At 58.8% G+C, this 18,752-nt stretch overlaps 2 protein-coding genes across 11 annotated transcripts in view; one reads left to right on the top strand and one right to left on the bottom strand.

The window, feature by feature from the left end:
* Nucleotides 1–10,559, top strand: part of CD99L2 (CD99 molecule like 2) — a 111,213-nt gene extending 100,654 nt beyond the window's left edge. The window contains exons 8-11 of the mRNA XM_082681952.1: nt 1,091–1,129; nt 1,612–1,731; nt 6,776–6,841; nt 8,001–10,559. Of these exons, the coding sequence (XP_082538078.1) occupies nt 1,091–1,129; nt 1,612–1,731; nt 6,776–6,841; nt 8,001–8,065 (290 nt within the window). The 3' untranslated portion in view covers nt 8,066–10,559. The remainder of the gene's footprint in view (nt 1–1,090; nt 1,130–1,611; nt 1,732–6,775; nt 6,842–8,000) is intronic.
* Nucleotides 10,560–11,409: 850 nt separating this feature from the next.
* Nucleotides 11,410–18,752, bottom strand: part of MTMR1 (myotubularin related protein 1) — a 72,122-nt gene continuing 64,779 nt past the window's right edge. For 8 of the 10 annotated variants that reach the window (XM_082680879.1, XM_082680887.1, XM_082680886.1 and 5 more), the window contains one exon: nt 11,410–13,735. In XM_082680879.1, the coding sequence (XP_082537005.1) occupies nt 13,574–13,735 (162 nt within the window). In that variant the 3' untranslated portion in view covers nt 11,410–13,573. The remainder of the gene's footprint in view (nt 13,736–18,752) is intronic. The other 2 variants (XM_082680888.1, XM_082680880.1) reach the window with 1 other exon arrangement.

The following is an 18,752-nucleotide window of genomic DNA, read 5'->3' as shown; positions in this document are numbered from 1 at the left end:
CTGTGAACGGGGTGCTCAAGGCTAATTAATGTCCTAAATGGCACCGGTGGCTTATTAGGGAGCTGCTGTCTGGGCAGGGTGTGTGTGTGTGAGAGAGAGTCTGTTTCGTTCTATGAAATTTTATCACATGTAGGTTTGTGTGGCCACCACTGCAGTTAAGAAAAGAACACTTCTGTCACCACGAGGATCCTTCCGGTTTCCCTCTTTTCATCACAGCCAACTCCCTCCGTCTTCACCCTCACTAACCCCTGTCAACCACTAATCTGTTCTCCATCTCTGTGGTATTTCAGAGCCTTTTGAATTTCAAAATCCCAGATAGGCGATTGTCAGCCTGCATTGGATTATGTTCCAAGAACAACTCAAACTCTAGGCCAAGCCAGAAGTGGACGGCCCTTAAAAAACTCCTGATTACCACTTAATTCTGTAGCATATCGTCAGGGCGCCGTATGTGCACCTAAGTTACATGAGCAGAAGCACCTGGATTTGAAGAAAACCAGGTAAAGGGCGAAGGACAGGAGGAAAAGAAATTGAAATATTAACTGTGAATCTCTTTGGGTAGTAGGATGATGAAATATTTCTATGCTGGTCTTTCGTCCTTTTTTAAAACAAAGTTTTACATCACCGTGTTTCTATAATTAGGTAAACGATAAATATATTTTACAGGGGACACTAGATGCATGGGACCCACGCAGTGTCATCCCTCAGAGGCAGGCTCGCCTGGCGTGGGCTCAGCTCCGCCACCTGCCGGCAAGTCCCCCACCTGCGCACCTCTGCTCCCTGCGCTATCGCTGGGGATGGTTGCTGGGCGCACCTGCCCCAGCGGACTGCGTGTGAAGAGCCAGGATGTTAACACGTTCTCAGTGCACAGTCGCTGTCACTTCAAAAATAAAACGTCCCACCTGGGCTTTGGCAGGTGACAGGCATAAGGAAGCAGGTCTTGCTACAGTCAGGACAGAGCCCACAGGGGCTGTGCTGGCAGGGCCTGGGGCAGAGGTGGACCCGGAAGGCTCAGCCAGTCGGGAAGGAGCTGTCCCTCCCGACGCCGAGCAGGTGGTCACGGAGGACACTGACGGCTTTGTCCTTTCTGCAGGTGATGGCCAGTATGGCAGCGAGGACGACTCAGGATCCGGTGAGTTTGAGTCCCGAGGTTTCCGCTGGAAACCACAAACTGGCCCGCTTTCGTCTCAGAGCTGGTCTTCCCGACCCTCCCGTGACGGTTCCTGGTAGAGACCCGTCAGTGAGGCCACCAGCAGAGGAATGCAGCCATTTAAAGGGATTGAGCGTGAAGCTCTGGATCCCGGGGAAGTGGCCCCAGGGGCAGCCCGCTGGCCTATCTGAGCCTCAGCTGGCGGGGTGGAGGCTGCAGCGCCTCCACGGCCACCTTTCAAGCCGCTCAAAATGGAAATCCTTACGGAAAACGGGAAGTACTTGGTAGACCCATGGGCACACTGTGTCATTTTCCGCCCTTCGGTATAAGTGGCACAGCCCCGCACACTGGCTTGGGGGTCACGGGCCCTAGAACCAGCTTAGCTCGCCGGTAGAGGAGAGCCAGGTGCCTGAGCCAATCCCTGTGGTGTCCTGGGCTTGACCCCGCCTCTCTGCCTTCCCCAGGCATGTCAGCAGAGACCGGCACCATTGCCGGCGTGGCCAGCGCTCTGGCCATGGCCCTGATCGGCGCTGTCTCCAGCTACATCTCCTACCAGCAGAAGAAGTTCTGCTTCAGCATTCAGCGTAAGTGGACCTGCCCTGCGGCCGCCTGCACCCTCCCGCTGGCTGCTCGACGTGAACAGAGGGGCCAGGGCTTTGGAGGGGAAGGGGCAGAACCCCGAGCAAGTTAAGATTCAGTAACCTTCCACAGCCTGCCCAAGACACCTCCTCAGCAGATCTCCCCGGGCTGAGGTGGAGGTGGCGCTGCACTTTTTAAAACCCTTGGGGACAGACGTCGGCCAAACTGAAGTGAAAGCGGCCTGGAAGAGAGGACTGGGCTGGGCCCAGTGACCTTGATCTTCCAAGGGTGAGCCCTGGGTTTCTCATAGAACAGGAGAGCCCCTGGATATCCACGTGGCCCCAGACCTCACCCTGGGCCCTTCGGAGGCAGAAGGCAGGCATCCCCGGGACCTCGGAGGTCCTGGCAGCCCTCCCCTCCCTCTCAGATCCCAAGGCGCCGCTGCCCGCTGCCTGAGCGCCCCCCGCTTCTCCCCGTGAGCCAGAGAATCATGAATTGTTTTAAAGGAAGAGGAGAGTGTGGTCCCCGCCCCGCAACGTTACACACCAGCTTCGTAACATAGGCGGCTTTCATTTTAGGCTGTAGCTGTGACTCTATCCGAGGTGTGTGAACTGAATAGTTACAGATGGAATGTGTCTGAGACGCCCACCCACGGGAGCCCTGTGTCGGGGGAGCCCCGTGTCGGGGGGAGCCCGTGTCGGGGGGAGCCCCGTGGGGATGCCATTATCGATGGTTTCATAAGCACAGTGTCGATGTGTTGCTGTTGCCAAGAGTGTCTCTGGTTGAAGACAGGCGATTTTTAGTTCAAGTGAGAGACCCTGACTCAGCCATAGTTTTCCTCTTTCCTGCAGCTCAGGACCATCCCCTGTGAGGCTTCCCCTTCCCTTGCTCTGGGCCTCTGCACTTAATTCTAGCCTGGACCTGAGCTTCCCAGGAAACGACTTGGGTCCCAGAATGCTTTGTGTGTGGACATTGCTGCCGTCTCCATTGTGTTTGGTGCGCCACAGGCTGTGCATATCGGTGCTCCAGGGACAGGGTTCACATCTCAGCGCACGACCTGCACAGCTGTTCACGGCTGCCCTGCTTGAGTTCCCACCCACTTGCTGTCGTGCCAAAAGCTTGGCTGTAGAGTGGTGTGAACAGGAAGAGTGAGAGGGAGTGCAGAGCTGGAGGCTGGGTTGGCCTTAGAGCTATCACTTGTCCCAGCTCAAGAGACTTAAAACAACAGATCTATTCTCTCATGGTTCTGGAGGCCAGAAATCCAAGATCAAGGTGGCAGCAGTGCTGGTTCCTTCTGGAGGCTCTAGGGGAGGAGCCTTCCTTCCTCTTCTGGCTTATGGCTGCATCACTCCAATCTCTGCGTCTGTCTTCAGGTGGCCTTTTCCTCTGTGTCTGTGTCATCTTCTGTCTCTTAAAGGGCACTTGTCATTTAGGTGTGGGCCCCACCCTAAATCCAGGATGATCCCATCTTGAGATCCTTAACTTCGTCACATCTGCAAAGACCCTTTTTCCAAAGAAGGTCACATCCACAGGTTCCAGGGGTGAGGACGTGAACATAGCCTTTAGCGGCCACCATTCACCCCAGTTCAGCATTGTGACCCTAACAGTGACATGCGTGCAATCCACGGTTGGCAAATACATGCCCACTGCAGAGCTGGGCCAGTGGCTCGTGTGCCACGGGATGGCTTTTGAGACTTTAAAACGCATGTTGGGTAAACGAGAAACGAAAAGCTGGGCCTAAACTTATAGTAAGCATGGCTTCCCAGGCGCTCCACGCTCGCCAGCGCCCGACACTGAGTGTGGGTCACCACCCTGAGCACTCCCACAGCCCGATGGGGCAGCCGTGCCGGGCACCCTCATTTTATAGCTGAGGAGACAGAGGCTGAGGGGATTGTTGAAGGAACTCACTCAAGACGGGAAGCGGTGAGTCTAGAAGGGAAGGGGTGCCAGTAGATGGGAACAAGGAGGGAGAAAGAGGTTGATGTCCAAAGCCAAGAATAGATGGATTCTGGACTGTGTGTCTGTCCTGGTGGGGGCACTCAGGTGAAAGTACATTTTCACACTTGCTTCCTGAAACAAACAGATGTGAGGTTTTGCAAACTGGATTAGCGGGCAAAACCCAATAAAATGTGAGAACATGAAGGCCTTAGTACGTAGAGTTGAGCGATTGGTGTGGCGTTTGGGAGAGAACAAACGAAAAAGAAGGGGCGTAGCTGACAGTGAAAAGCCCTGTGGCAGCAAGGCTGGAGGACGTGCATGTGACCTCTCTCTCTGGGGGCTGGCCTGGAGGTGAGGGTGTTATGTTGCTGGGCTGGGTGCCGGGGGCCCAGGCCAGGGGGCCCGGCGTGCTTGCAGGGCTGACGGGGGCTCCCACGGGCTCCCAGGAAGCTCACGGAACCTGAGGGCCTCTCCCAGCCGCCCGTTCCGTCTGAGGGTGGGTGACCCGGGTGACCCTCCCCCCGGTCCTTTTCCCTTAGTCTGTCGGTGATGTCCTTGTCATTGCTAAACCCACACTGTCCTGAGCCCCTCAGCTGGACGCTCGTGCGAGTACCACCATCACCCCAGTTTCCTTAGAAGGGAACGGAGTGCGGCGCACCCCCACATTTGAAAAAGCCCCCCGTTGCTTCTGTGTCCGCCCGCTGTGCTACCAACATTTTCTTTCAAGTGTGTAAGTTGTATCCGCTCCCGCCTCCCCTTATGAATCCCACCAGCCCTCCTGGGTCCTACGTCCCCTGATGTGACATCAGCGGGGTCCCTGTTCCCGGGGCTCGTGCGCAGCTCTGCTCTTGGGCCGCACCTCTCCACCGCCCGGGCCTCCATCTGGATGGTTCCATCAGCCCCCCGCCTGCCCCGGCCTCCCCCACCACTCTCCCTGCTCTGAGCAGCCTGCGGGACCCATTTCAAATGCACTTCCTCCCGGCCCAGCCCCTGGGCTTCACATTCACAGCCCTTCATGGTTTGGCTCCAACCGCATCGCTTCTCTTCCCTGCCCGTGGACGCGTCCCCAGAAGCCTGTCCACAGCCGCACTGACTTCCCCGAGTGGGCGCCGCTTGCTCCAGCATCCCGCCCGGCGTCCCGTTTACTCCCCTAGCAGCCCTCTTCCTTCAGGCCTGGGACCCCCTCCCAGGCAGCCTTCCCGCCCTCCCAGCCTGTGGGCCAGAGGAGATGTCTGCCTTGCACGCTGCCACAGCGCCCCCTGCTGCCCCGCCGTGCCGCCGCTGGGGCGGGACGGGGCTTGTGGGCTTGTGTCCGCGGCCGCTGCCCCACCCCCCAGCCCATCGCTCTCCGTGGGGGGCTGTGTGTGTTTCAGCCACTGATGTGTCCCTGGCACCTAGGCTGGGCTGGCATCAGGAGGAGCCCCATGGACGTCCGTTGGGTGGTTAATCCCCTGAGAAGCTGGGGGACAGGACCTCCCATGCCCACGCTTTCTGTTAAGCGTCCGCCCAGAGTGGCCTCAACCATCTCCTCGGGGAAGTAAGTCAGGGAAGGTGGAGCAGAAGCTGCCCTGCACCCGGTGCACGGGGACGCCCTGGGGGATGGCATGTGACTGCTAGGAGGGCCTGACCCCGCAGTGGTGCTCGGGGGCTTGCGGTATTGACTGCCACCAAAGGGGTCCCGGCCTGGGGGACCCTCTGCTCCCCATGTCTCTGCCCTCAGCGCCAAGGGTCGGCGTGTCGCGTGGAAAGCCCACGTGGCTTGTTGCCGGGGGCTGAGTTCTTGCTCCAGGGTCCTAAGCTTTGTGTCTTGCCTTCAGATGCAGCAGAAGGTCAAGGTAACGACGTGCTTTGACTTACTCATCTTCCTCTTCCGCTTTGGCCTCTACACTTCATGTCCACCCCCCCTCCCCTCCCCTCCCCTCCCCATTTCTCTCGTTCCTTGTCGCCGCTCTCCACCCCGCGCCCCCGTCCCCTTGTGCTCACCGACCTGGCTGAAACCACGACCATCTTTAGTTTTCCACGTGCGTTTCGGGGTGCTGGGGCGGGCGTGGAGGTCCTGTTCAGGACTCACGCCCACTGGCGGTCACCCCTGCGAAGCACCCAGAGGCCTGCCCGCAGGCAGCTGCACAGAGATCAGGAGGCTCAGGGCGCTCCTCCTGGCCCTGGCCCATCCGCTGGGAACAGCTTCCACTGGCTCTGTCACCCATCCCACCCCACACCTGCCGCCAAGCGACACCCGCATTTTCCCTGGGCCCATCTGGCGCCCGCCTTGAGCCCGGCGAGCACCAGGGCAGGCAGGTGAGGAGCCTGAATGCAGCCCGGGATGGCGGAGTGACTTACGCTGGCGCCTGCTCAGTCGGTTGGTTAGAACTGTGGCCCGAGTTTCCCACAGGCCCAGGACTCTGATGAGGCTTCCAGTCCCCGGCTTATCCAGGGCTAAGACATGGCCTCTGAGTCCCCCCACGCAGCGGCAGGGGTGGGGTCCACTCAGTGGCCTGAGTGCTGGCCTGCAGAGGTTGCTTTGTAGAGTCCCCAGGTCCCTCTTGGACGCAGGTGGGGAGGAAGCCCAAATAACTCACTGGACCAGAGCAGCCGTCCGTGGGTCCTGGGCCCTCCACTCTGGGGCTGGGACAAACTTCTTCCTGCTGCCCAGCGGAGCCCATCCAGCCATCTGCCTCGCCCCTTCTCCATCAGTCACTCACGCGGTGCCGGGCTCCCTCTTGGCCTCCCTGGCTCCTGGGCCAGCACATGGACCCAGGGGTGGCGCTGAGCCCTGCCATCCGGTGCCCCTCTGCTGGGCGGAGCTGCCGTGTGGCCCACAGTCTCACAACGTGGTGGCACCTGCCAATGGGGATGGGTGTCGGGGACTTTGCCGCATGTCACATCAGGGGGGAGGACGAGAGGTCCGGGGCAGGGCAACACGTTCCCGGCCGCTCTGCACCCAGATGCGGGGACAGAGACGTTTGGGTGGCCCGGGCTGCAGGGGTCTGAGTTCGTCAAGGGGGTTGGGCTTTCTCACCATAACGGAGGGCCTGGTCAGGCGTTCTGCCTCGTGGCCGGGGACCCTTTGCTTCCGCGTCAGTCACCAACTCCGCCCTTTGCCTTTTGCAGAGGGTCTCAGTGCGGACTACGTGAAGGGGGAGAACCCGGAGGCCGTTGTGTGTGAGGAGCCCCAAGGTGAGGACCTCCAGGTCACTGTCTTGCTGAAGGCCTCCTAGCGGCTGGGCCCGGCACCGAGCAGACCTGGGCTAGGAAAGCAGGGATGCTCAGAGGTGGCCATTTCTAGAACTCCCAGCCAGAACGATGGGCTGATGCCAGGGACACGGGGAGCACAGCCAGGGCCGTCTGCTCACCGTGAGGGCTCAGCCTCTGCTCCCCGCCCGCGGAGACAGACTCGCGCCAGCCAGATGCCGGCGGAAGCTGTGGGGATCCTTTAGACCTCGACCCGGGCCCTTTCCATCTGAAAACTGCCACAGGCAAGAGGGAGGCCCACCCCCGCCGTCCTGTGATCGTCAGGCACTTGCCGGCTGCGGTGAGCCGCCAGCGGTTACAGGCTGCGAGACGCCAGGCTGCCGGCCTGGAGTGGCCAACCTCTCAAGGCAGATGCAGCCTGTGGCCCCAGAATGCCAACGAGGCGACCAGGAAAGGCCGCTTGTCGTCAGCCGAGGCCGGGGAAGGGCTTCCAGGCCGGGGTGGGCGGGAGAGGCAGGAGCCCAGGTGTGCCTTTGCTGGGCTGGGCGCTGAGGCTGCGGCCGGAAGGGACCGCCCGGGGCTGCCATGGGCGCACTGGCGGGGGGGGGGGGGCATCCGGTCGCTTAGGATAGGATGCCGGATGGATTCGCTAGCCCTGGGTTTCAAACGTGGGAAAAGGGACTCTACAGCTGCAGTCACTGTACTCATGTTTTCAAGTCTTGGCCACCACTGTGTTGGTACCTACCATGGGCCAGGTGCTGTGTTACTGCTTTATTTAAAGTACTCCTCCCTTGGGAATTCCCTGGTGGTCCAGTGGTTAGGATTCGGTGCTTTCACTGCCGGGTCCCGGGTTCAATCCCTGGTCAGGAAACGGAGATCCCACAAGCCAGGCGGCGTGGCCAAAAAATAGAAAAAAATCGCAAAAACTGCTCCCAGCCACTGTGCCGGGACCATTCCCACTTTACAGATGAGGAAGTAGAGGCCGAGCTCGTCTCCAGGGCCACAGCGGGCGCCAGGGGCCAGTTGTCTGGGACAGACACGCAGGGAACCGGATTTCTGTGCCCAGGAAAGGACATGATCATGTCTCTGTGTCTTCGTGTGGGGTGGACATGACTCCTTCCTGACGGGTTTCTCCTGTCCCTAGTGAAATACTCAGCACTGCAGACGCAGTCCGCGGAGCCACTGCCGCCGGAGCCGCCCCGGATCTAAGGGGCTGAGGATGCGAGGCCCTGCCCCGCCAGGCAGGCTGTGGGCACACAGGGCCGCTGCTTGGGACCCAGCTCCTTGTTTCGTTTGGACCCACGGCTGCCACGCTGCTCCTTCGATGTCATTGGCTTCTTGTCGTTCTCAGTTTTCCGGACGAGCTCTGGGTGTTCGTGAGTTTGGCTCGTGCGCCCGCCCTGCCGCAGGGCCTCCGGAGAGCCTTGCTGCGGAAATCCTTAGTGAGCTGGGGAGGGGGAGACCGAGCGGAGGGCAGCCAGAGGACACGCGTGCTGCAGGGCAAGAGTCTGAACCCAGGGCCCTGCCATCCCCTGCACGCTGCACTGCCTCGCTGGGCGGCTTTCAGCCGCAGGAGCACACCGGTGAGCGCCGGGTGACACCGCTCACATGCCACACCCAGGGGTGTTTTTATTTCTGTCCTTCGTTCCAGCTCCAGCCCTTATGCCGCTGGGCTTCCTAAGCGCTGGTGCAAGTGGTGGCTTTTCATTTAAGTGAAAACGTGCATGTCACAGTATCCCTGCCTTGAGAGTTCAGGAATCTTCTGGATGTGTAGGAGGCTGTGGCTCTCAGGCCTAATTCCCGTATGATGCTGTGGGACCGGACGTGGTCTCCAGGCTGACAAGATTAGTTCAGTGAGTTTTCTACTGGGGCTGGGGGCGTGTGTGCTTATTTTGGTAGCAAAAGCTACAGATGTCAAGAATGAGCATCAGAGCCTGAAGCATGCCCGTTGGTTGCCTAAAGATGTACATGGTGGGGAGGGGAGGGGAAAGGGACGTTGGTTTGGTGTGGGAGCTCACCTGACTCGGCGAGTCTCTAGTCACCCTGCCTGTCCTCTGACGGACAGCGCGTGGGGGCCCGCGGGCACCCGCACCGGCGGCCGCCGTCGTGATTGGCTGGAGCAGAGCTGCCTTCCTGGAACATTTGTCAGGCCCACGTGTGGTCCTGATCCTGGGAGCGCTGCTGTCGGGCTGAGCTAGAGTCTAGAGCCCCGTCTATGGATAACGAGTTTGCGGTGTCAGAGAGCACTTCTGGAAGCATCGTGTGAGTCAGCAGGAAGGCGGGGTCCTATTAATCCAGCTTCACATGCTGCAGGACTGCTGTGTCAGCCCCTCCACTTCCGCTAGGTCGGGATGAGGCAACTCCGACTTCTTAGGGAGACAGTTGACATCTGAACAGACCCCGCAGCTTAGATGGCCTCGTGTGTTCGTGTTATACAGGGCATGCCGTGGGCCCCCCGACACCCCCGCCTGCAGGCTCACGCCGGGCAGGCTGGATCGTGTGCGGCTCCCGGAAGTGAGCAGCAGAGGGGTCGCTGGTGAGGTCAGCCTGTCCCCAGGACCTCCCCGCCCTGCCCTCGTGGGACAGGCTGTTGTCAGCTTTGCCAGGCTTGTCCCTGCCAGGCTGGCCAGGGCTGATGTCCCCACCCCTCTGCTGCTGGGCTGGAGGCGGCCCTGAGGGACTTTAGGTGACAGCAAGCTATGAATGCAAAACAGGGTGACCTCAGGGCCCAGGGAGGGGCCGTGTCCTGAGTAACAGGAGTTGGGTAGGGATCAGGGCGGTGCTCGGAAGCTCATTGCGTTAGGAGGGCTGCTCACCAACGTTCCCAGGCATTTTAAAGAAGGAGACGAGGCAGCACTTGTGTGTGGTAAGATGCTTTTCTCCCAGCCACTGGGAAGTTTGGACATTTATAGAGAAGTCACAGTCACGGCAGTGACTAGGAAGTGACGTGGCCCATGTGATTCTGGGCATGGCCAGGCATGGCGCCCCCGGTGGGCCACCTCAGCTCTGCGGCGAGGCTCATCTGAGGTGAAGACCCTGAAATCCTATCTGTGATGTGAAGTCAGCGCCCTCTGCAAATCCATTTTCTCAGTAGCACTGACTTTGGTTAAGAGAGACCCATCACGCTCTTGTCTATCTCGGTGCCCTCTGTGGCAAGCCCAGAGCCCAGCACCCAGCCCTGTGCCAGTGACCGGAGAGGCCTTGAAAGTCACTCACCCACCCACCCGTTTGCAGGGCTCACATCCTGGGACGGGGTGTGGGGGACCGACACTGGCTGATGCCCGGGGGCTCTTGTAGCTGTGTCCACCTGGAGGCTGCACCGACCAGCTTGCCCGTCCCAGGCGGTAGTGGAGACCGTGAGTGAGCTAGAAAGGCCAGCTGACAGTATCTGATCACTGTCAGCTTAACTGGGGGCGGGGAGAGGGGGCTCAGTGTTTACGATAGCAACTCCGAGCCCCTGGGGGAAGGAGGCAGGGCAGCCTAGCCGGCTTGGGCACCCTCCCCCTGTGGCACCCAGAGAGCAGCGCCAGGCCCACCGCCTCGGCTGCTTGGGGTGGGGGTCAGTACCAGTTCTGAGGAAGAAGAGGCTGACACTGACCTCAGGATCCCCGGTACTTTCTCTGTGCTCGTGTTTAATTGTGAATTGTAAGCTCTCTCCTGTTCGCATTAAACGAAAGGGAGCCTAACGGACCCCTGTATTCTGACGGTGTGAAGGCGCTCCCTTTGTTAAGCGATGCTGCTTTTTCCTAATTAATTATATGGAGGCGACCTCCTTCCCCTCCCCGCCAGCCAAGGGCCTTTCTCAAGAGGGTTAGGGCTCTTGCACTTCCCCTCTTGCTGTGCGGCTTCGTGTGGGGCTTCCCGGGGGCGGTCCCCTGCGTGGCACAGGGAGCTAAGGCCGTGCCCCACGTCACGGGGGTAGGGAGGGGCAGAGGCAGGCCCCCAACTCGCGACTCCTAAGCCCACTGCTCTGCCTTCTTCAAAGAAAGCCGGTAGCCTGGGTAGACTTGGGTGACGTGTGGCTGTCTGAGCCCGAGAAAGCGCAGCGGGGCCGGGGCCACGCATGCAGCGAGCTCTGCTGCGGACAAGGCGTGCGCTTGTCACACGGTGCGCCTTGCAAACTGAGAGGAGAGCGTGAGGAAGATGCGGGGCCGCTGGCTGGGCTTCACACTGCGGTGGGTGGCGCCTTCCTGCCATAGCGGCCTTGTAGTAAAATAGCACCGAGTCCTCAAACCCAGCCCCCACGTGACTCTGCCGTGCAGAAGTCGCTCGGGCGTCGCTGCCGGGGCCTACGGCTGCAGTGACTGCTGCGTGGAGAAGGAAAGGGACACCAGGCCTTAGAAGAAGGGTGGTCCGCAGGGGCTGGTGTGGTTTCGTCCAGGCCTCTTATAGCCCCGTAAAGGCCAGCATTCCCTCCGGAGACTCTGGGGCAGGGGGAGGGGGACCCCAGGGCTTCTCAGAAGTCTGTCCCACTTAAGATCTAGGACTCATGGGCTGGAAAGCTGGCCCTGCTTCCTCGGGGCCACACCTGCCTCTCAGGGGGTCCAGTCCTTTCCTCACATCTTTAGCATTTTCTCAAGGTTAAAGTGCAGGGGCGTTTCAGATTTTAAAATCAGAAGAGTTACCCATTTCAGCCAAAATACTCAACTCTTATGATAAATTGCACTTACAACTTAGTAAATGAATTAAATCATGTAAGGGTACTTCTTTACATGTACTAACTGTGCTTGGCATATAATATAATGACATGTATTGAATGCTTACTAATTTTCCACAAGGGAAAAATCACCAAAAAAAAACTTAAAAGGACAACAAAAAATGAGACCACAGAGCAAACATTATTTTAATTACGGATTGAAATACTGTGCATCAGATGACGCAAATACAATACTGCACCAGTCTTTAAAAACCTGAACCATAAAGATTTTACATTCTAGTACACTTAAATAAAACTGAAAAAAGAAGTGCTTAGGTAACAAAACTGTACTTCAAGTTGTTTTAGAACAGTTTTGTGCTAGGAACACACAAAGGAAAATGATCTGTTGTGCTGCTTTCAAACGGAATGGGAGCTTCTAGGGGTCCTCCTAGGGCCCAGGACGTTGACATTGGCAAGAACGACCCACTCGGCCTCTCTGGCTCTGTCAAAAGCATCCCCCAGTCCACACCAAGGTTGGCAGTCTTAGTGCAGCTGGGGATTATGTGATATTTCTGGGGAAAAAATGGGTCCCCATTTTTAAAAAATCAGTATGTCAATGTATAATCCAGTTTATCCCTTCGTAAATAAGGTTTCAGCTATGTGGGAAGCATGAATCAAAAGTTACGTCAATTAAAACAGTTTAGAAGCAAATCCCCCAGATGATAAAAATGGAGAATCGATTTTAGGTTATCAAATTACCTTGAATAAATATTTGATACCTTATAGATACCAGATAATTTTCTATAAGAATCAGAAGGTTCCAAGTTGAAAAAACATCTACTCTCTAAGTATTTGAGTGTAAAAAACCTTTAAGGATGTTTTCAAAAATCAGGTCCCTGTGTAGGGCTTGGGGTAGCATCCAGGAATTTGAAACCAACCAGATACTACAAGGCAGTTGCATGCAGGTCTGACCCGATGAGCTCCCCCCACTCAAAGGCAAGCTTAATTCCTGCAGCGCTGGGGTCCCGGGCGGGGCTGGCAGGAATGGGCGCGGCCCTGGGCACCAGGAGGAGGAGGGCGAGGCGCAAATGTGCAAGATTCTGCGTGACGAGCCACGCGGAGCAGCTCAGAGCTCTAGCTCTAGTGGATGGACCAGCTGACGGTCAATTAATTCCTGCCCAGACTGATGGAGTCCCAGAGCCGAGCCAGTGAGTGGAGGTGTGAGACGGGGAGGAGAGGCCCGAGTGGCTCTGAGATGAGGAAACGGAGGGAGGCGAGTGCTCTGCTTTCGGCATCTGAAGTCACAGCACAGTTGTTGCTTTAAAACACCGACATGCAGTGACGGGAATAAACCGAGTTGAAGGGATCTCGATAAAACGAGAACGATTATTTCAGACAGCAGATAACAGGCGAGAGCAGACCCGCTGTGACAGAGAGCTGTCAGCGGTGGGAAGTGGCAGGTCCCAGAGTCGGGTGAGGACAGAACACGTGGCCTTAAGTGGCCACATTCAAATTGTGCTTCAAATGTACCACATAAAAGTTAGCATGAGCTTGGTTTGAAAATTCCTCACCCAGTCCCGTCAAGCAGATGCCTCCTTGGGTGACTAGTCTAAACATAAAAAAAGGACGTAGGAAAATAAAGGCATGTTTCTCTTTTTTAAAAATACCTTATATGTACACAACAGGAAGTGGTACCGGAGGACCCCTGGCGCGAGGAGACCCTGGGGAAGACGGTAACGGCCTGTCTTCCCCGGCACAGAGTTAACTGAGAAACCCTGGAGGGGAGCAGAGAGCAGGAAGGAGCCATGGGGCTGGCCACGGCCTCTAGGGGAGTGGGGTGGCTTTTCACAAGGATTCCCCACCTTGAGCCTGAGCCCTGCGTTCCGCTCGCTTGAGTGTCCCCCACTCGGCCCTGGGAAAGCGCTGGCAGGAGGGAAAAGGGTGTTGACGGCACAACAGCACTTACGCTGTCCCCTAGCACACGGTCGGTCACTGGTGGAAAGCGCCGTCGAGACGCGGCGGGCACGGGCCTTAATCGGACAAGTCGCAGGCGCCCCGCCCAGGCCGCAGGGACAGCGGCGTCAGACCGACGTGTGCACGGGCGTGACCGAGTGTGACGGCGAGGAGCCCCGCTCAGACGAGGCCGAGGCGCGTGCGGCCACCTCCCGCTGCAGGTCCTCCACCCGCTTCTGCAGCTCCGCGCGGACAGCCAGCAACTCCTTGAGGTTCTGGTGGATGGGCGTCTGCGGGCAGAGACACGGGTCAGCGCCGCCGCCGCTCCCCAGCCTGGTCCCTGCCTCCCGCCCCTCGCCCTCACCGCCGCGGGCACAGGGGCCCCTCCCCGCGAGCCGTGGCCTGGCCATCCTCCCCAGCGGGTGCTCCCAACGCGTGCCTCGACTGAGGCCACCACCCAGCAGCATCGATGGCCATGGCCCCGCACACCCCCTGCACCTCCATTTCTAAATCTCTGTACGTCACGCTGCTAACTGAAAACCCTTCTGTTAAACCGGCACTTCCAGCACCTGGCAGCCACGTGTCTTCATCAGCCAGGATGGGCGCGGGCAGAAGGCCCTGGAGGGGGCAGTGCGGGGGGAGGGGCCCGGGCCACTGGCTCCCATCCCTGTTCACAAAGCCTCTGCCGGCCACGCCAGCGCCGCCCCCCGCCTCAGCCGATTCCTGCACCCGTTGATGCGCGGAGCAGAGAGATGCGAAGGGTGCTCCCGGGCCGTGGGGCCTCCCAGCCTGACTCTTCTGGCCACAGCACCCACTCCCTCCCGTGCTCAGCTCACAAGCTGCCCTGGGCACCTGCCGCAGCCCAGACAGCCCAGACCTGGCATTGCCCTCATGGAGCGAAGCAGACGGGGGAGGGAAGTCGCCACCTGAGGGGCGAAGGGGGTATGGGGTGGGGTCTGGGGAGCTCCCCCTGCTTCCCCTTGGCCCCGGTCCAGCTTCTGCACAGCAGCCACCAGCCTGGGTCCTGAGCCCCAGCCAGGCTCCGAGACGCCACTGAACAGCCTCCAGTGGCTTCTTCCCGCCAGCCTGAAGGTAAGATCCTGACCTTGGCTTCAAGGCCCTGTGTGGTCTAACCCCAGCCTGCCTCCCCTGGTCACCCCTCACCAAGTCCTGCCTCCCCTGGTCACCCCTCTCCAAGTCCTGCCTCTTCTCCCCTCCTGCATTCCCGAACATTCCAGGTTTTGGAAGATGCCACACATGTGCTGTCCCTTCTGCCTGGGGCACTATCACCCGACCCTTTTCACTCACAGACTGGGCTTCATCCTACAGGGACTGGCTGGAAGGGCACTTGCTCTGGGCGGGGGACTTTTGGAGACTCTGCACTCCTGCCACGCCTGCGTGTTTCATCATGACCTCCCCACGAAGTCTGGGAGCCGTCCCATCAGGGGTGCCAGTGGTGACCACCCCAGTGCACAAAGAGGGAAGGTAGGAGACAGGTGAGAGAGAGACGAGACCTGAGAGTGAGTGACCAGAGAGGTGAGCACATGCGAGGGATGAGGGACAGAGGGACAGGGACGACAGAGTCAGACAAGGCAGGGGCGGCGGGGGGAGGCAGCCAGGTGTCTGCAACACACGAGGGTGCTCGGTAACCCACACAGAAGCGGCTCAGAACACACTCCTGACTTTGGCCCCAGGAAGGAGAGAGAAGGCGGCAGTGTGGGAGTCCGATGGCAAAGGCCCCCAGAACAAGGGAAGCTGCCTTGTTTGTTGCTGATTCCAGAGGCCGCTGCGAGGTGGAGAACAGCTCCCCTCTTAGCCTTGGACCTACTGGGTATTTTCTTGTTTTGTGGGACTTGATTCCAGTCGCTTTGCGATCAAGCTACCATTACTAACAGCCAGGCCCTGGGGTCAGAGAGAGGCGAGCCACGCGGGTAACACACGACTTCACACCCACCCAGGCCCGAGACTCTCATCTTAGTCTCCACGCAGCCTTCGTTATCTTTTCTCACACGTTATCTTCATTTACAGTAGACCAAAGGCATGCTTGTTTGAGAAAATGCCCATCTCGGGGCCAGTCGCCCGGCGCTAGCATGTGTGACACAGAACGCCACAAGAGTCCCACACAGCCATCCTCTGATGGCGGCGCAGGCGGCCCCCTCCAGGCAGCTATCCTAGCTGCTCCTCCTCAAAGAGGCCAGCCACCTTGTGCCCCTGCTTTTCTTTTCTGCCCCCCGCCTCTGCTCTGGCCAGCCCGGCTCTCTGCCCCATCACTGGACACCAGCCTTCATGCTGATCCCCTGGCCAGGCCCCGCTGCTGCCCTCCCCGTGCCTGTGCTGCGCTGCTACCGTGAGCTTCCTGCAACGCTGCGGTGGCCCACAGCCCCTGCGATCAAGGCCTCACTTGAAGATGCAGGGGGGACGCACAGAGCTAGACCACCCCCTGACCGCCCTCCAAGCACTGTGCCGGGCTCTGTAGGGATCCATTTGCCACTCGCACCCCCGCGAGGTCTCAGGAGGCTGGGGACCTTCCCCGCAGCGGGCACTGCCTCACCGCCAGGGTCGGGGTCTGGCCCTGGCCGGGGCGCCCCCGCCAGCCTCATCCCGGAGCAGCGATGCCTGCGCTTCTCATGATCGTCCTGAGCTGAGTGTGCTCGGGTGAGTACGAATTCGCGTGCTTTCGAGAACAGAGGAGCGTGCAGCATGCAGGCTTGAAGAAGGAGTTGGGGCCTGTCCTCACCAAGTTCGTGACCAGCACAGGGCCAGGCTGGTAGCGCCAGCAGAGGGAGCCAGGCGGGTGAGGGGGGCGGGGCGGCAGGAGACCTCAGCCCTGGTGTATTTCTAACAACACAACACGTAGGAAGAAGCTGCCAGAGGCTTGGGTGCCTAAGTGACTCAAGACTGGAAAGCAGCGCTCCAGGGGCCCTGGATTTGGCAGCCTAGGACCACGAGCCGGGTCAGGGCACCGGGTCAGCGCAGAGCACCGCTCTGGGAGCTCGCCTGGGGGTGATTCAATCTCATCACAGCGCTTGTGTCAGGGGCCAGCCTTGCAGAATGCCACATCTAAGAGGAGAGGGAAAAGGTGAGGAACACCACCTTGTCCCTGTGGCCTGGAGAAGGGAATCCGGGAGCTGAGATGACAGACCCAGAGGCCTGGAGCGGGGGCGGGGCGGGTGACAGGAGGCCGCCAGGCGCCAAAGGGGCCGTCGCAGGACTGACTTTGGCTACACGACTCCAGAGTCACAAGGCAAGACACGTGGGTTACAAGAGGGAAGGGGACAGGTTTGGGGACCATGCTTGTGAGGTGGCCTTTTGAAGGCCACGGCCGATTCTTAACTGTCCAGATGCCATGGAACTAACAGGAGGGGTGCTCGTTGGCACAGGCGTGAGCACAGGACGCCTTAAGTTGGTGACTGATGGCTTACTGGCCACGAAACTGAAAACCTGTATTTTGAATACTGACCACTGACCAAAGAAGTTGCCTAACTGTATACTGTTTGTTTGGTTTCATGGGAAAAGAGCTGAGACTGTGCCTCAACTTCCGATGTTGTTCAATAAAGGGAACATTTTACAACTCCTAAAAGTTGGCATTTTTGCGACTCAAAACACACATTACATCCAGAACCCTGGTGTTCGGTAGGTAGAAACGTGCTCTGGCCCTGCTGGCGCCCAGCATGTCTGCGCCGGTGTGGCCGTGCCCGCTGCCCTGGCCACTTCAACACGGGAAGTAGCTAGTGGCCCCATGCCCGCGTTAGACATTTGCCTCATATGTGGTGACAGAAGGGCCCTCAGAGTAAGTGCAGGGACGGGTCAGGTCAGGGAAGGTTTCCTAAGAAAAGGTTCTCTGAGCATCCCCTGTTGGCATGGTGTGAGGCCGAGGGCAGGGAAGGCATTCTGAGGTCAGAGGGTTTGAGGGGCCCCTGGCGGGATGTGGCATCCATCGCAGGCCAGGAGACGGGCATAGGTGGGGGGCGACGGGAGGCCCGGTTCAGGGGCTGCTCCGGGAGAAGAACAAGTACTGTGCTGAACAGGCCCTGAGAGTGGCCTTCTGGAGAACAGTCCTCAGGTCTCCAGGGCAGCGCAGCCAACTCAGAGGGTTAGAGGACAAAAGGGCTTCCATAGCTGAAGCTTCGTGGAACTGGTGCATGGAGCAAGGAAGCAGAGTAAGGGAAAGAGGAGGCGAGTGGCGAGGCGAGGAGAGGGGAGTGGTGAGCCGCGCACAAGCAGGAAGTGGTGCCCCAGGCGGCAGGCTGCACTGTCAGGACGGAGCCCGAAGCCAAGGCTACAGCAAGCGAATTTCTAGCATGGAGGGAAGGTTAGTGAAGTGACGGCCTTGTCAACGTTCACATGCCACGCAACTGAGAGGGACATGAACAGTTCAGTCCTCCCCGTGGTTAGTGGGGCTTGGGGACTATTACAGGTGTCCCTCCTAAATTCATAAGTTGAAATCCCACCCCTCAGTACCAAAGAATGTGACCTTATTTGCAGAGAGAGTCTTTACAGAGGTAATGAGGTTAAAATGAGGTCAGTAGGGTGGCCCTAATCCAGTATGACTGGTGTCCCTATGAAAAGGGGAAATCTGGACACAGATACACATAGAGGGAAGATGATGTGAAAAGGCACAGGGAGCAGATGGCCGTCTACAAGCCAAGGAAAGAGGCCTGGAACGGATCCTGCCCTCACGGCTCCCAGAAGGAACCAACCCTGAGACACCCTGATTTTGGACTTCCGGGCTCCAGAACTGGGGGACAATACACTTCTGTTGTTGGACCCACCCAGTCTGTGGGACTTTGTCACGGCTGCCCAAGCAGGAGGAGACAGATGAAACATGCCTGGAGAGGCTCTGAAGGTGCAGAGCAAGAGGGAGGGATCAGCCAGGAGGGGGGCAGAGAGGAAAGACGTATCTGCACATCCGGGGCCAACAGAAGTGATGAGGTCAAACTGGGCCCTGGAGACGTGCTCCTGGTGCACGGCCAGTAAACCCGAAGATAATTCAACTTTAAAAAAAAAGAAAAAGCCCAGAACCCTCAGTAGAAAGCCACGTGCCCGTGGAGGTGAGGGCTGGCGCCTGGTCCTCCTCAGCCACACCCACCATGTCCCGGCCACCCAGCTGGAAGAGCTCAGCCACTGAACGCCAAGGGCGACCACAGCTGGTTGCCTGGCCCTGCTGTGCACTGTTCTGTAGTATTTTTTCAATCTCAGGAGATGTTACAGTGAAAAGGGAGGGGGAAACGACCCCTTCCTCAAGGGGGTACGTGCTCTGTGACTCGGCACGTGCCCTCTTTCTGTTGTGCTACCAGAGTCTATAAG

Source organism: Grampus griseus, assembly GCF_964374135.1.
Source record: "Grampus griseus genome assembly, chromosome: X".
NCBI lineage: Eukaryota > Metazoa > Chordata > Mammalia > Artiodactyla > Delphinidae > Grampus > Grampus griseus.
Note: the sequence above shows the minus strand (reverse complement) of the source record. Positions and strands in the feature narration are given on the sequence as shown.